Genomic DNA, 16,231 nt, shown 5'->3' with positions numbered 1-16,231 from the left:
AGAGAGAGAGAACATAAGCCAAGGGAGAGACAGAAGGAGAGAGAATCCTCAAGCAGACTCCCTGCTGAGTACGGAGCCTGCCGCAGGGCAGGATCCCAGGACCTTGAGATCATAACCTGAGCCAAAATCAAGAGTTGGCCACTTAACCGACTGAGCCACCCAGGCCCCCCGATGATATTGTGGTTATTAATATTCCATCCTAGAAAAAGCATTTTTGAATGCATGCTTATTTTTTTGTCATTGGACAGTTTCTGAATCAACAGATACCAGAAGTACTGCTACTCTCTTGACGTGAAGGGAAATATCTTAAAATATTTTAATACATAAGAGTTCTTAAATAGACAGTGTATTACTCTAAGAGCCTTTAGCAAATTGATTTTTCAAAAAGTAACATTTATTTTGTGTTTTTTTACATTACAAAAGTAGTATGTTTCTTGGCAATAATTTGGAAGCTCCACAGAAGCATAAAGAAAAAAAATAAAAATAAAAATCAGCTGTCATAAAAGAATGTGTGCTCTAGGCTAAAATTCCAGTTCTGTCAGGTCTGCCACTTTGTGGCCTTAGGCAAATTACTTAAAATTTCTGAGCCTCAGTTTCCTTATCTGTAAAGTAGAGATAAAAGAGTGTCAACAGTTATAAAGGTTAGATAATAGAACGCATGAAATAGATAAGGAATATTTTTTATTCTTCATTAAATATTAGTTTTTAATTATATAGTCATAGAGGTTTGTGCTAATCACATCAGTATATCATTTTTATAACCATTTATACCACTTCTAGGCTTTCACAATTTATTAAATAATATGATGAACAACTTTATACATAAATATTTTCATATATCTCTAGTTATTGCCTCAGGATAAATTCCTTTAATTGGAATTATTGGGTCATATGGTATAAGTATTTTTAAGCCTCTGGATACATATAAGTAAGTCCTTATTAAAAAGTTTCTACTCTTGGGGCACCTGGGTAGCTCAGGTCATGATCCTGGAGTCCTGGGCTCGAGTCCCGCATTGGGCTCCCTGCTCGGCGGGGAGTCTGCTTCTCCCTCTGACCCTCCCCCGTCTCATGCTCTCTCTCTCTCTCTCATTCTCTCGCTCAAATAAATAAATAAAATCTTTAAAAAAAAAAAGTTTCTACTCTTTGACCCAGGAATTAAGGAAATAATTCCATTGAAGAAAATAGTAACATGTACAAAACTTTTATAGTAAATTTATAATAATAAAGCTTGGAAGAAACTATAGTATCTATTAATAAGGAAATGGCACCAATATAATGGAATTTCTTGTTTCTATAGAAAATGATAATCAAGGAATCAAAGTATCTGAGATATGTATGAAAAAACTGGAATGCTAAGTTGCATATTTGATTATGATTGTAATTATCGAAAAACCACGTTTGTGTGGACAAAGATTGAGAAAGCCCAGGAAATAAAAGTATCTCTAAAGGCGCCCGGATCCGATTATGGTAGCTACTTCAGATCTGTCCACTCCTTGAACAAAGTATTGTCAGGTTTTTTGGGACCCTTTTAATATGAGTTCCAGTTAAGACCCTTGGCTTTTTAGAAGTTAGTATACTAGTATAGTAAACCATGTTCAATCAACACTATTGGAAAAGACATTAAAGGGAGCCTTCTTCCTGGCATCTAGCAGGGTTTTCCTATGAGCAGGTAGTGTGAAGCAGGGGAAGGCACCTGGGTATGCGTTCCAGCCTGATTGCTTAGGTCGTCACCTACTCAGAGTTATCCCAGTAAATAATTGCAAAAACAAGGAAGATTCAAAGGGGATGAGTGGGTAAGGCAGAGAAACCAGCTGATAGCCAGCCATTTGTGTTGACTTAGTCCAGATAAGAAAAGCTGAAGGCAGGTGTGGTCCAATATGAAGGGCATAGGATTTGGAGTCAGAAGGTCTATATTTGGCTCCCAGCTCTCCGCTTGTCAGACAAATCACTTATCAAGGTTCCTGGTTGTAAAATGAAAATGATACAATAGTAATAGCTAATATTTATTAGATACTTTTTATGTACCAAGTCCTATTTTAGGCACATTGCATGACTATTTACCACTCATAACAACCCTATGTATAGTGGTACTATGATAATACCTAGTTTACAGATAAGGATACTGAAGCTCAGGAGAGGTTAAGTAACTTGCCTGGGGCCCCATAGTTTGTATATAGTGGAGCTTCTTTTGAACCCAAAGTATCTATCTCAGTAATGCTGTACTGCCTCTCTTAAGGATATTGATGCTCAAGAAAGCGCTTTGTGAATTGTGAAACAGTTGTTATTTACTATGTGGGTAAAACAGCTACCAACAGTGAGTGGCTCAGATGATACACAGGTAACAAATTAAAGAGACAGTGTGGGGGGCAGAGGGAAGAGAAGAACCCTCCAGATATACTTTAAGGCAGATCTTCTAAAGGGAGACCCTCTTAAAGAAACTATATGTTGTCTTTAAAGTTCTCTAATACTTATTATGAAATTACTGTGTTCTAGACTCTAAGTACTCTGAAATACTTTGTGCATAAGAACAGTTTGACTTATCTTTTGTGTCTAGGGGTGTAGATTTAGTTAAAAATTCCTTCCTTGTTTTGAGGTGGGGGAGAAGTGGAACATGGGCGCACTGAGGGTTTGTTCCAAGGCCAGTGTTAATTTCTGTTACAAGTCTCAGCTGAAGCGGGGCAGCGGGGGGGATGTATATATATACATATATATATATATATGTATATATATACACATAACTATGACTTGGCATTGAGGTGATAAACTGAACTTCAGAGGATCTTGTTTTAGGGAAACAACTCTATTTGTACATTGTAGGTATAGAGGATTCCAAATTTGAGAAGTTTCTTGTGGTCCTTTTTAAGTGGCTCTTATTTGGTCTTAAATTTTTGCATGATCTGGCCTGTTGTGAGTGTTCAATAAAGTTAAATGAGTGAATTGACCTTTGCTTGAAGGTAAATTGATGTAGTAGAAAGGACCTAAGCTTTGCAGTGGTCTTGGGTTTTAGTCCCATTTGCCACTTTACTAACTCAGTGACCTTGGGCAAGTTACATTGTGACCTTAGTTTCATAATTTGTAGAATGGGTTTGGTAATACCTGGCTCACTGGATTATCATGAGGAATATGTAAGACTATATATATTAAAGTTGCTAGCATGGTGCCTGGCTCAAAGGAGACCTACACTGGATTGAGCCAAAGCTGTTTCCAGCTACTGTATTGTATGGAGACACCTACACACAGTTGTATACATTGTCAAGAATTAATAAGAGAAGAGATAATTGGGGCCTTTTCTTTTTTTTCCTCTACAGGGCTGTGCTTAAGAGTAAAACTTCAGCGGTGTTTACCGTTTAAACATAAGGTAAGGAAGATTTTGTTGTTTTATAACAGCTTTATTGAGATTTAATTCACATTTCACACAATTCATCTGTTTAAAATGTACAGTTTAATGGTTTTCCTGTATTCACTGAGTTGTGCAACCATCACTACTATCAATTTTTTGTGGTTTTTTTAAAGACTTTATTTGAGAGAGAGTGCGAGCAGTCACTGGTAGGGGTGGGGCAGAGGGAGAGGGAAAAGGAGACTCCTCGCTGAGGAGGTCCAACTCAGGGCTCGATCCCAGGACCCTGAGATCATGACCTGAGCCGAAGGCAGCCGCTTTAACCTACTGAGCCCCCCAGGCGCCCCAGTTTTAAAACATTTTCCTCACCTCAGTAAGAAACCCCATACCCATTTCTCCAAACCTTCCTCTCTCCCCAGGCTACCACTGATCTCTTTTTGGTCTCTATAGATTTGCTTATTCTGAATGTTTAATTTAAATGGAATCATACAGTTTGTAGTCTTTTGGACTGGCCTCTTTCACTTAAAATATTATTTTCAGAATTCATCCATGTTGTAGCATGTGTCAATATTTCCTTCCTTTTTACTGCCTTGTATGATTCCATTGTATGGATGTACCATAGTTTATTTGTTGATTAATGGATGGACATTTGGGTTGTTTCCACTTCTTGTCTATTATGAATAATGCTGCTGTGAACATTCATATACAAGTTTTCGTTTGGGCATGTTTTCATCTTCCCTCCACCTAGGAGGGGACTTGCTGGATCTCTTGCTAACTATATTTAACTTTTTGAGGCACTGCTAGACTTTTTTCCGTAGCTGCTTCATCATTTTACATTCCCACCAGCAGTGTATTAGGGTTCTTATACTTCTGTATTAATATTATCTGTCTTTTTCATTATAACCATCCTAGTGGGTTTGAAGTGATAACTCATGGTTTTGATTGCCATTTCCATGGTGGCTAATGATGTTGAATATATTTTCATGTGTAAAAATTTAAAACCAAGGAAGAACCACTTAGAAAGGGCCACAGGTAACCTCTCAAATTTAGAGTCCTCTGTGCCTGCAAGGTACCAAGCCCACTGTGTGGTTTCCTTGAAATATAGTTCATGCAGGAATAGCAGGATAAATGCTTGACTTTTCCCCTTTATTTATAATTTTTCAGAGTTGAGTCATGCATAATTTTAAACCAAAGTAAATGAATATAGAGTGATTTTATACCTGTTGCTTTGTTGTCTGGAATAAGAGTTAGTGTTATGCCACTAGCCGCTAGAGGAATTCATATGGTGTTTTGGCGGGGTGGAGGGGCAGAGGGAGAGAAAGAATCTTAAGCAGACTCCATAACGGCGCAGAGTCCGGCGCTGAGCTCAATCTCCTAACCCTGAGATCGTGACCTCAGCCAAAATCAAGAGTCGGTGCTTAACTGACTGAGCCACCCAGGCGCCCCAAGGTGTTTTGTTTTTTAAAAAAGACTGTTCTAGATGATCTCTAGGGTCTCTTTTAGCCATAATAAGGTATGATTTTTTTTTCACTCTTGAAAAACATTTATCTTAGTAGTAAAATAACTGTGTAAGAATTAGTTCATACACTCCAGGGTTCTCTGGAGAGTAGACATGTCTTTATCATACAGCATGTTTTATTTGTCACAGGATTTTGTGGGTTTGTCTCAGAAGGTCTAGTTCTTGGAGGTTAACTAATCTGAGGAAATGCAGCAGGTCCAGGAGGTTTAGCTTAACCAATATTATACTTGAGAGTAAATTTAGCAAGATAATAATAAATGAGAAGAGGAGGATACTTAAAACTATATTGTGATCCCATTTTTGTAAAATAAGCAAAGAAAAGAAACTTCCAACTTTGGGGTGTGTGTGTGTGTATATAAAATCTGTATTCCATTATGTAGGTATGAAGAAAAATACGGAATAAACTACACTGGATCATTAATATGACTTTCTTGGGGCTTAGGGTAGAGAGGAAGTTTAGATATTTTAGGTACTGATTTGGGAGGAAGAGGTAGAGTGTAGGGTAGAGAGATTCATGCGTAAAATATGTATGAGATCTCATTTGTTGAACTATTGGGATTTCATCAAGATAAAAAGCTTTTGCACAGCAAAAGAAACAGTCAACAAAACCAAAAGACAACTGACAAAATGGGAGAAAATATTTGCAAATGACATATCAGATAAAGGGCTAGTATCCGAAATCTATAAAGAACTTATCAAACTCAACACCCAAGGAACAAATAATCCAATCAAGAAATGGGCAGAAGACATGAACAGACATTTTTCCAAAGAAGACATCCAAATGGCCAACAGACACATGAAAAAGTGCTCAACATCACTCGGCATCAGGGAAATCCAAATCAAAACCTCAATGAGATACCACCTCACACCCATCAGAATGGCTAAAATTAACAAGTCAGGAAACGACAGATGTTGGCGGGGATGCGGAGAAAGGGGAACCCTCCTACGCTGTTGGTGGGAATGCAAGCGGGTGCAGCCACTCTGGAAAACAGTATGGAGGTTCCTCAAAAAGTTGAAAATAGAGCTACCATATGATCCAGCAATTGCACTACTGGGTATTTACCACAAAGATAGGGATCTTTGTGTATTCCTATGTGTATCTAAATGTAGGGATCCGAAGGGGTACGTGCACCCCAATGTTTATAGCAGCAATGTCCACAATAGCCAAACTGTGGAAAAAGCCAAGATGTCCATTGACAGATGAATGGATAAAGAAGATGTGGTATATATACACAATGGAATATTATGCAGCCATCAAAAGGAATGAGATCTTGCCATTTGCAACGACGTGGATAGAACTGGAGGGTGTTATGCTGAGTGAAATAAGTCAGTCAGAGAAAGGCATGTATCATATGACCTCACTGATACGAGGAATTCTTAATCTCAGGAAACAAACTGAGAGTTGCTGGAGTGGTGGGGGGGTGGGAGGGATGGGGTGGCTGGGTGATAGACATTGGGGAGGGTATGTGCTATGGTGAGCGCTGTGAATTGTGCAAGACTGTTGAATCACAGATCTGTACTTCCGAAACAAATAATGCAATATATGTTAAGAAAAAAAAAAAAGAAGAAGATAGCAGGAGGGGAAGAACAAAGGGGAGTAAATCGGAGGGGGAGACGAACCATGAGAGACGATGGACTCTGAAAAACAAACAGGGTTCTAGAGGGGAGAGGGGTGGGGGGATGGGTTAGCCTGGTGATGGGTATTAAAGAGGGCACATTCTGCGTGGAGCACTGGGTGTTATGCACAAACAATGAATCATGGAACACTACATCAAACACTAATGATGTAATATATGGTGATTAACATAACAATAAAAAATTTAAAGAGATCTCATTTGTGTAAAATTTTATTTGTGTATATTCATTAAAGTAATTGGAATACCCCCTGCAGGCCTTCCACAGGTGACCAAAATTAAAAAATCCCAATTTCAGGGCCCCTTAACTGACTGTGGCTCAGTCAGTTAAGCGTCTGCCTTCAGCTAAGGTCATGATTCCAGGGTCCTGGAATTGAGTCCCCCATTGTTTTAATGGGCTAATAAAATTTTTGTCTATTACTATATGTTGACACAGTTCCAAGCAGGGAGGCTGCTTCTCCCTCTGCCTCTCTCTCTCTGTCTCTCATGAATAAATGAATAAAATCTTTAAAAAAAATCGACTAATTTCAGTCCCAGTTTTGGAGGGATTTGTCCCTAAGTCATTGATGTTAAGAACACTATTTGGGCTTTCATTCCTAGACACTTGAGTCCACTGTGCATTTCACTTCATTTGTTATCTTAGATTGTTCTAAATGTTTTGGTTTTAATATTTTTTTCTTCCTAGTTGGAAATCTACATTTCTGAAGGAACCCACTCAACAGAGGAAGACAGTAAGTCAATCTTGACCCATTAAAAAGCAACTTCAGATAGTACTTCATCTTGGATACTGTTATTCTGCTATCCAAGTATCTACAGGTCATTTGCAAAAAAGTGAAGAATTAGTTATTAGCTCTTCTTTTAGGTGGGGAACGTACACTTTTCAAGAAAGTAATTTTTCAGTAGGACTCTAGGTGAGCAGGCCCTGCGAATATTGGCTGATTTAGGCTAGTAGCTGCACATCTCTAAAGAATATCCAGCTCTAGGAACCTTGACTTATAAACTCTAAAGAGGGCTCGATTTTTTTTTCTTTGGTGCAAGATAGAGAGCTGTGTACTTGAAATTGAAATTGAAGGTCTAGAAAAGAATAAGGACATTTCTCTTTTAAACTCTTACTTTGAGAGTGCTTTTAGCAAATTATAGACAGAAGATATGGGCCAATACCTTTATTATATGAAGATCCATGCAAGCTCATTAAAAAATAAAACACCCAGTAGATTAACAGAGATGGACAGAAAATTCACAGAAGAACTAATAGATAAACATAGAGAAATGTTCTCTCACTATTTATCAAGGAATTGCAAATTATAGCAATAATAAGGAGCCGTTTTTCACCTGCTGTTTTATGTGTGTGTATGTTTGTTTTTATTAATAATACCAGATATTTTTTGAAAACTGATAGCTCATGTATTGTTGCTGACAATACAATTAGTAAAAAATGTTGGGAAATAATTCAGTGATAAGAATCAAACCATAAAAATACTCATACCCCTTGATCTAATAATGCCAGTTTTAAGAATCTTTCCAAAAAGAAGGCTGTATATATAAAGGTGCTCTGTGTAGCATAGTGTCCATAATTAATTTAGAAGGCTTATAATTTTTGCTATTTTAAATAACCCTGTAGTTTAAAAAATAGGCTTACGGGGAAAAAATAGCAATTTTCAAAATTGTATTTACTCTTTACTCTATATGGAAATAATGTATATGGACGAAGACTAGAAAGAAAGAAATGAAAATAGTTGTGATAGAGTAGTAGGAATTTAGGGGGTATTTTTCTCTGTAAGTCTCCCTGGTAGAACTTATAAAAAGTGAGCTAGCTTTAAGTTATCAAGGAGTTAAATTCTGTTTTAATGGGCTAATAAAATTTTTGTCTGTCACTATATGTTGACACAGTTCCTCAGCTAACTTTTGTCTGTGTTTTACAGTCAACAAGCAGATAAATGACAAAGAGCGAGTGGCAGCTGCAATGGAAAACCCCAACTTACGGGAGATTGTGGAACAGTGTGTTCTTGAGCCTGACTAATAGCTATTTTAAGAGCCACTTAACTTTAATTGTTTGATATTTTTGTTTAAATTCTTCGTAAAATGTAAAAGACATGTTTAATACATAGGTGATTTGTACCTCAAGGCGTTTTTTTAACAGATGATTTGCAAGCAAGATTTAATTATAAGTAGTACCTAGTTTGTTCAGTGTATAACATTCTCAGGATTTATAACACTTAAGTGATTGGACAGAAAAATATTTTCTAGTGATTATGTGTCAGATGAGTTGCTATTTTTCTGGTGCCTCTTCTGATAACAACTACTTTTCATGTCAAATATTTACTGTGCCCAAGTGTATTCAATTTAAATCATTGTAGCATAAATAAAGCAGAGATGATTCTTGTAATGATGTACCTTAGAATGTTTTTGTTGAATTATACACCTTAGTGTAAATGCCAACTCTAAAAGATATTTACAAAGCTTTATTTTCTGATTATTATGTAGAATCAGAAATCTGAGAACCAGAAAGAACCCTTAAAATCAGGAGTAGGCCCTGCCTTCAAGGATAGTCTTGGACCCATTTGTAGATGAGGATCAGATGTGGAGTGGGCCAGATAACATACGTAATTTTGAAGATCAAGAAGTCCCCAGAGAAGTTTTGATTAAACCAATCTAAATTTATGGTTTCTTCTTTACTTGAACTTTGTTCAGTTTATTTTAGGGGATAATGATCATTTGAAGTGTATGTAACAGGGTGTGGTTAGGAAGGTGGCCTCCCAGATGTTTCCCAGTGATCCTTGATTCCTGGTCTTCATGCCTCTATGTATTTCCTTCTATATTGAATCAAAGCTGCTAGGTGTGGCTAATCACGAATCAGAGGTGACAGTGTGTGACTTCTGAGGCTAGATCATAACAGGTGTTGTTACATTCATCTTGATTTCTTGAATTTCTCACTCTGTGGGAATCCAGCTACTGCATCTTGAGAACACACGAGCATCCCTGTGGAGAATTCCACAAGGAGAGGAATTGAGGCCTTGCACCAACAGTCAGCACCAATTTGCAAACCATGTGAGTGAACCATGTTAGAAGTGATCCTCCAGCCTCAGTCAAGCTGATATCTGGACTGGAACTTCACGAGACCCTGAGCCAGAACTGTCTAGCTAAGCCGTCCACATTCCTGACCCAGAGAAGCTGTGAGCAATAATAAATGTTTATTGTTTATACCACTAAGTTTTGGGGTAATTTTTTATATAGCAATAAGTAACTAATATAATAGGTTATTAGAATGGAGCTCTTCTGCCTGAAATTTAATAGAGGATACAAAGGGAAAAATAGGAGAACTTGTTCCATGGCTCTTGAACCCTTTTATCCACTTTGAGAATATATGTTTTGAAAGAACAGGATTTTATAAGAAGATTAATGAAGAGATTTTTTTTTGGATAAAGCTGTTGCTGTGTTGAGTTCCAGCCCCCATTTGGTGGAAGGGTAGGAAAGGGACACCTTCTACCATTATCTGCTGAGGGGAATTCCAAGGGGACAACTCAGACAGTTTAGAAATGTGTTCCCTGCAGTTGGGCGATCCAGTAAACCGGTGCTTGGCTCAGGTCTGAGGAAGAAGGTGGAAGAGGACCGAAGGCTGGGCCAAAGGCAAGCTGATTCCTGCCTAGGAAGTCTAGAGGGCAAGAGAGGCAAGGCCAATGACTCTGATGACAGAGCCCTCAGGGCACGGTATGCATGACTATTTCTCATGGACTGTGCTGTGGGGTCATATTTGACATTGTCCAATAGGCCATCAGCAGAGCCAAGGAGACCTCCACGGAAAGGGTCTGAACATGTCCTGCCTGGTGCCCCAGAACTGAGGAGAGAGGACAGCAAGGGCGGGGGGATGCATTTGTCAGGGTCAAGGTGTACAGCAGGGACCTCTGGTAAGCTCATGAAAGTACCAACCCAAGAGGGAGCCAGCCCTAATCACCAGGTAGGCCCCAAAAGCACAAAGCCAACCAGCTAAGAACTATCCTATCTCGAGTATTGTTCCCTCGTCAGCCTCCAAAGCAGTGGTAGGCTAACTAGCAAGCAGGGGGGCTGGAGAAGAGGAAAGGACTGTATCCCATTGCTCTGCTGTAGGTTTTAAGCCTGAAGCAGGACCCAAATTAGCCAAAGAGTTAATGCCAAGTTGTAGTTTTGACTATGAGATGTGACTAGATTCTTTAATGCAGTGAGATTTTATGATTAAAAGTGATGGGAAGACTGTCTGACAGAAATTGTCTGCCCAAATCTTCACCGTTGGGCAGAGGAAGATTACACCTTCTCAACAAAGTATCAAAGGATAGTGAGGGACAAAATAGAATGAGTTCTTCTATAACATACTGGTTCTAGAAGTCTTGTGGGAACCGTCTTGGCTTCTGCTAAGTCTGCACTGTCTTCAGCCCAGCTTTTGTCCCACATTCTCCCTCTTCGAAGAAAGGTGCTGTTCGGAAAATCAGACGTTGTGGCACTGGAGCACTAGCTTTGGGGAAATGTCACTACTGATTCCCGATCTTTTGCTACAAAAGTTCTCATTGGCTCCTCTCTTTTTTCCAGGTCATTAGAAATCTGTCACCCAGCCTATGTAAGTAGATCCACAAGTAATGAAGTATTGCTGATTTTTAGTTGTCACTGTAATCACTTCCTTCAAATGACAAATCCACCAGAGTTGGGCCTTAGCACCAACACCCAGTTGCTTGCTTCATGGCAGTCCTCAATGGAGGGCCAGGTCCAGAACTAAGCGTACCTAGTGTGTACCCTGTTTCATGTTCTCCCAGCCAGTGCACACGTGCGCATACATGTGTGCTTTTTGACTGGCTCTCTGCTTCTAAAAGATAGGGCAGGTATCATCAGAGGGGCTCTGAGACTAATAGCCCAGGGTCAAATTCACATCAGTCCTCAAGTTCTGACCGTTTCTCATCACTAGAGCCTTGATGGTCTGGGAAACCCAGGAAGCCATAGCTAGGGTTTAAGGAGGAGGGCTGTCTTTATAGTCCCTTCTTAAGAGACCCTGATACATGAAATGCTCATTGCCAGTTTCAGGTGGCTGGAATCTAATGAAATCTGAGATCCCTAGTGTATCTCTCATCAACAGATATTTTAGTGAGCACTCTCTTGAGTAGCCAGCACTATCAGGTGCCAAGGATGCAAAGACAGATTGGCCCCTCTCTGTCCCCTCGGAGCGCGTACTTAACCAACCTCTGCCTTCAGCCCCTCTGCTGCAGGCCATGAATGATGCTGGCCATTTCTTCTAGTGCCTGAGCTTGGCTTGGCCGGGGAGGCACAGAGGCTAGACAGCTAGAAGCAAAGACAAAACCATTCCTTAGGGACTGTCGAGTGAGGAGACCAGCTAGAAATGGGTCATTGCTGCAGGCACTCCCATCCTGCTGGTCCTGCTGCCCTTGGAACTTAGATGTGACTGCTGTGTCTGCTACGGCCAGAATGATCTCTCCTCTCCCTGCTGTTTTGTGTGACTCACTCCAGCTTCAGAGCCCTAGATGGGGTCTCTAATCCCAAGGGCCATATCTATGCCCTGAGTGCCAGGGAGGCGGGAGAAAGGAGAGGTTGGCCTTCTGTATGGGACACCACCTCTCTCTCAGCAAGACTCACATGGTGGGAACTCCCCCAATTCGTGAAGAGGGTTCCAATGACTAACATCCACTACATTAATAATATACTTAGATGAAGTTGTACTTAATCATGACAGCATGTATACACACAAGTGAAAAGTAGAGGCACGTATATTTATAAGAGGTACTATCTAGTCCCATCTACTGCTGGATCAGCAAATTTTTTTCAGAAAAGGTCCAGATAGTACATTTTCCAGCTTTGTGTCTGTCTCTGTTGCAGCTATTCAGCTCTGCTCTTGTTGCACAGAGGCAGCCATGACACGATGTAAATGAGTGAGTGTGGTTGCGTTTCAGTAAGACATTTTTATGGGCACAAATCTGAATGTCACTTAATTTTATATGTCATGAAATATTATTCTTTGGATTTTTTCCATTTGAAAATAGAAAAACTATTCTCAAAAGCCAAAACCAAAAACAAAAAAACAAAAACAAAAAACCCCAACAACCCGTTCTTGGCTTGAGGGTTGTATGAAAGCAAGTATCAGGAAGAATTTGGCCTGTGGGCCATTTGCCGGCCCCTGATCTGTAGGAATGATTCATAACCTTTTTGGAGGGTCTCTGACCTCTTTGGGAAACTGATGAAAGGTAGGGAATGGATCCTTTTCCTTTTCCGAAAGGAAAAAAGGCACTCACATGATACTTTGCATGTGACTTCAGGACGTCATGGATTTGCTAAGGAGTCAGTGGAGGCCAGGTTTATAACTCTCGTCTGCAAATAATGCTGCCTGCGCGTTTGGGCTTCCTGTTCTTTCAATAACTCCTCAGAGCCCTGGGCTTCACAGCTTTGGTTGGAAGCCACTATCTTCTTAAATCATAATATATACTCAAGACGCTTTCTCAGCTCTACCACGAAGCAACTGCTTTGTACCGAAACTGCAGATGTCTCCAGCAGGATGCAATTAGCTGTGATTGGGGGAGGACTATATTTTAGGAAAGAGTAGGATTGCTATAAAAGCCGCATTGCATGGATAGCCCAGTTGGTGCCCCTTGTGTGTTAATACAGTGGCAGAAAACAAGCCAATGAACTAAGGGTTAAAACACATCACTGATGCATTACTCCTGAAGACACTATTTTTTTTTAAAGCTGCTGGTGGGTCCTGAATATTTGTTAGGTTATTCCTTATATATTTTTTGTATATATGAAATATTTTACAACTAATTTTTTTAAACCCCCTGGACTTAGCCTGGCCCATAGATTGTCCCTGACTCACGTTAGACTGCCTATCTGGCAGAGGCGGATTCAGTCCCTGCGTGAACTTATTTGGGCCAGATGTGCTAGGGGAAGGGATGGCAGTTGCTGTATGGGCTGTGAGGTTCTCTTTGAGTACTATTATTATCACACAGACCTTTGCCCGTCGCAAAGGAGGTGGTTCAGAGCACAGACTCAGGTGCCAACATGCCACCTTGCTCTAATCCTGGTGTTAGCCCCTTGGGTAGCAATGTGACCTTGGGCAAGTTACCTAACCTCTCTATACCTTAGTTCCCTCATCTGTAAAGTGAGGTATTTGATAGCGCTGCTAAGAGGATTAAGAGGGAGTGCTGAACACAATGCCCGGAACATAGTAAATGCTTTATTTTAGTGTATGTTAAGTAAAAATAGAGGGGAGGGCCCCTTGGTGCTAAGTTACTTGGGTGCAAGTTTTCCTTGCCAGCTGGGGGCAATCACCTGGGGAGCACTAGGTGGCAGCAAAGCATGACTCCTTAGTGTCAAATTTCAGGTTTCCAGCTGGTCAGCCAGGAGCAAGACAGAGCACTGCCTGCTGAGCGTCACCTGCGGAGGGACCTGCGGAGGGACCCCGTTCCCCACCCAGGGCACCCTTGTCACCCCTCTGACCCGGCTGCGCTAAATGCCACAACGCACTGGGCACTTTGCCTTTGTTCTGACAGGGGTGATTATCGTGGAAGACTTTCTTAGATGTGGAATTACTTTGCCAGAGGTTATGAATAATTTTGAGGCTTTTGATATATATTGCTGAATTGCCCTCTGAAGAAATCGTACTGATCGACGTCCTACCAAGAATGGGGGTTTGTGTCTCGGCCTCACACTAATCCTGGGTATTTTTACTTTATTTATTTTGGGGGAGGGTATTGTTAGTTAAAAAAGATCTTTGCCCAAGGTGGAAGATTTTAAAATGCTACCTTTTTTTCCATTCACATTATTTGCTAAGATTAAATATTGGAAAATATTTCTATTGGGATTTTTTTAAATCCCGTTTATATCCTTTGCCCATTTTTCTATTGACATGTTCACTTTTAATTTATTTTTATTTTTAAAAAGTTTATTTATCTGAGAGAGAGAGAGCAAGAGCAGGGAGGGGGGCAGAGGGAGAAGGAGACTCCCCACTGACCAGGGAGCCTCAGGCGGAGCTCGGTCCCAGGAGGAGCTCAATCTCAGGAGCCTGAGATCATAACCTGAGCTGAAGGCAGATGCTTAACTAACTGACTGAGCCACCCAGGTGACCCTGAGATGTTCACTTAAACAAACAAAAAACTATACAGTATGGGTTTTAGCATCTTCTGTCATATATACTGCAAATATGTTTCCCAGTTTTTTGGTTATATAGGCATGTTTAATTAATGTCTACTAACTGACATAAACTACATTAACATGTTAATAAATAACATGAATTACTTAGTTTTTGAATGAGTAATACCTGCAGGTGGTTTAAACATCAAAAAGCATAGCCTAAAGTATATGGTGAAAAGACTACTTCCCAACTCTGTCCACCTGGTTCTCACCCTTCCCCAACAGGTTTCATGATTAATAATTTCTTATTGCTCCAGGGAGTTTTTACGCCCTTAACAGCCAATACCAATATATATATATATATACCTTTTTTGGCACAATTTTTAGCATACATCTTGCCAGACCCTGCTGTTCTATGCTTTGCTTTATTTTTTTTCTACTTAACAGTGTGTCTTTGAGATATTCCCATAACAATCTACAAAGAACTTCCTCATTTTTCACAGTGTTACAGTGTTCCATTGTATGTATCATATATTTTTTTAAGATTTTATTTATTTTTTGACAGAGAGAGAGAGAGAGACAGCGAGAGAGGGAACACAAGCAGGGGGAGTGGGAGAGGAAGAAGCGCGCTTCCTGCTGAGCAGGGAGCCAGACGTGGGGCTCGATCCCAGGACCCTGGGATCATGACCTGAGCCGAAGGCAGACACTTAACGACTGAGCCACCCACGTGCCCCGTATGTATCATATTTTATTTAACAAGCCTCCTATTGATAGACATTTAGATTATTTCTGTTATCTTGATATTACAGACCAGGCTATAATGAGCAACCATATATATACCTCATATCATACATTTACAAGTGGATCTCTAGGATAAATTTTTGAAAACGGGATTGTTGGATAAAGGATCTATGCATTTACATTGTATAGATACTGACAAATTGCCGTTGGTAGCGATCGCACCAATTTGCACTCCTACCATCAATGGGTGAAAGTCCCCATTGCACTGCAGCCAAATAGGGCATTATCAAACTTTTAGATTTTTGTTAAACTGATAGGTGAAAAATTTTACCTCAGTAGAATTTTAGTTAGTATTTTCCTCAAGATGAGTGAGGTTAAGCATCATTTTTATATGGGTTAGAAACATTTGTATTTTCTTTAATGTGAACCATTCATATCATTTGTCCATTTTTCTGGTTAGTCTTTTTCTTAATGATTTGTAGGAGATCTTTACATATTAGAGTAGTGATATGTGTTGCAAGTTTTTTTCCAGTTTGTCACTTGTTTTTGATTTTCCTCATTGTTTTTGCCATGAATATTTTTCTTTTTTTTTAGTGCTTTTTTTGTGTGTGTTTCTTGTTTTATTTTATTTTTATGTGACTGAATTTATCAATCTTTAATTTTATGTGTCCTGGATTTTTTGGTCATAATTAGAAAGATTGTGTCCTCTCCAAGGTTATAAAACATTTTTCCTATGTTCGTTTTTAATACTTTAATGATTTTTTTTTTAATATTTCAACCTTTGGGCCGTTTGGAATTTATACTGGTATCCATGAGGAATGGACCCAACTCTCTTTTTATCCACATGGCTAATTATTGTCTTGACACCCTTTGTTGAATGGTCCATCTTATCCATGGCCA

At 39.7% G+C, this 16,231-nt stretch overlaps 1 protein-coding gene across 5 annotated transcripts in view; it reads left to right on the top strand.

The window, feature by feature from the left end:
- Nucleotides 1-16,231, top strand: part of CIAO2A (cytosolic iron-sulfur assembly component 2A) — a 100,729-nt gene that overhangs the window by 6,868 nt on the left and 77,630 nt on the right. For 2 of the 5 annotated variants that reach the window (XM_025884303.2, XM_073877168.1), the window contains exons 3-5: nucleotides 3,309-3,358; nucleotides 7,176-7,221; nucleotides 8,413-9,700. In XM_025884303.2, the coding sequence (XP_025740088.1) occupies nucleotides 3,309-3,358; nucleotides 7,176-7,221; nucleotides 8,413-8,510 (194 nt within the window). In that variant the 3' untranslated portion in view covers nucleotides 8,511-9,700. Of the gene's footprint in view, nucleotides 1-3,308; nucleotides 3,359-7,175; nucleotides 7,222-8,412; nucleotides 9,701-11,050; nucleotides 11,079-15,157; nucleotides 15,325-16,231 lie in introns of those variants that run through there. The other 3 variants (XR_012373659.1, XR_012373660.1, XM_073877169.1) reach the window with 3 other exon arrangements.

This window comes from Callorhinus ursinus, unplaced genomic scaffold (genome assembly GCF_003265705.2).
Source record: "Callorhinus ursinus isolate GAN/ISIS: 27379988/994484 unplaced genomic scaffold, GSC_fseal_2.0 scaffold25, whole genome shotgun sequence".
Lineage (NCBI taxonomy): Eukaryota > Metazoa > Chordata > Mammalia > Carnivora > Otariidae > Callorhinus > Callorhinus ursinus.
The sequence above is the reverse complement of the archived record's forward strand: the minus strand, read 5'-3'. Positions and strand labels throughout refer to the sequence as shown.